Below are 1,186 nucleotides of genomic sequence, written 5' to 3'. Positions count from 1 at the left end.
ATACACCACTAACACCATACCTCAAGTTAACAATTACATCATTGCCTTTATTTCTGCTATTGCACTGTATTTATCAAGAGATATCTATCGCTACAATATTCTAAATGCACTGGAATCATTTTATTTTCTTAACCTGGGACTAGTCGCATTTCTTAATATACTATCTAGTAACATGGGATTGGATGAAGAGGTAACACTCATGATTACTGCAGTGTCAGTGAGTTTGTGCCTCATGGCTTTCATTATCACAGTCATTGTTCATGTATATATAAAGAAATGTCATTCATTCTTTAGTAGGAAGTTTTTAAAGAAATCAAATATAACAGAGCAGTTTAAACTGATGCAAATTAAAAGCAAAGAAGATGAAGGAACATATTCACCACCACACATTATTGCAAGGAGAGAGCCGCTAATCTTTGACTCCATTATTGATGACAGTGATTATCACTAAAATACATTATAAATACATTAATTGTGTTATTAGTAAATTACCGGTAGTATACATACATGTAGTTTATATAGTCTTGTTATTTTTAGGGCATGCATGTAAATATGTCATTTTATGATCAACACTTTTAACTATTCATTATACAATAATTTTTTGCACAAAATTATAAAATGTATAGATCTATTATTTTAGGAAGTCAAATAAAGTTAACTTAGTTGCTTATTTTAGGAAGTCAAATAAAGTTTAATTAGTTGCTTTTATAAAAACATGCAACATCCTCACAATTATTGATTTTTGTCTTCAGTTTGCTTTCTCTTTCTAGATTTACTACTACTACCTGAAATAAATATAAAAATTAAATGCATTTCAGCATAGGACTTATATACTTTCTTCATCCCAAAGAGCATTTTTTACAAATCTTTTGGCAGCTCCTTTATCCACTCTTGGTACTTCTAAATTAAATATCATCAAAATTATACTTGAAGAAATTTTAAAGCAAATACTATCTTTTTCTTATAAAAATTTGTATAACCTCTTCAAAATTATTAAGTTTTACCTCCTTTTAGTCTTTCATTGATGATGTTTGCCTGATTCATGTATTTTTGGACTCTTTCCTAAATAAAGGATAACTAGGTGACTGAATACCCTATTAGTACAAGCATATATCCTTTATTCCAAAAATGACTCTAACCCTAATTTCTAAACATAAAAAATTTAAAAAAACAAGATTAAGTAGGA

General features: G+C 28.3%; 1 protein-coding gene across 1 annotated transcript in view; it reads right to left on the bottom strand.

Annotated features, from left to right (window-relative positions):
- Nucleotides 1–614: 614 nt before the first annotated feature.
- The window catches only part of LOC100635318 (nuclear nucleic acid-binding protein C1D-like), a 4,626-nt gene continuing 4,054 nt past the window's right edge, over nt 615–1,186 (bottom strand). Inside the window, exons 5-6 of the mRNA XM_003388001.3 lie at nt 835–900; nt 615–785 (exon numbers count right to left, since the gene is read on the bottom strand). Of these exons, the coding sequence (XP_003388049.1) occupies nt 733–785; nt 835–900 (119 nt within the window). The 3' untranslated portion in view covers nt 615–732. The remainder of the gene's footprint in view (nt 786–834; nt 901–1,186) is intronic.

This window comes from Amphimedon queenslandica, unplaced genomic scaffold, assembly GCF_000090795.2.
Source record: "Amphimedon queenslandica unplaced genomic scaffold, v1.1 AMPQUscaffold_13303, whole genome shotgun sequence".
Classification (NCBI taxonomy): Eukaryota; Metazoa; Porifera; class Demospongiae; order Haplosclerida; family Niphatidae; genus Amphimedon; species Amphimedon queenslandica.
Note: the sequence above shows the minus strand (reverse complement) of the source record. Positions and strands in the feature narration are given on the sequence as shown.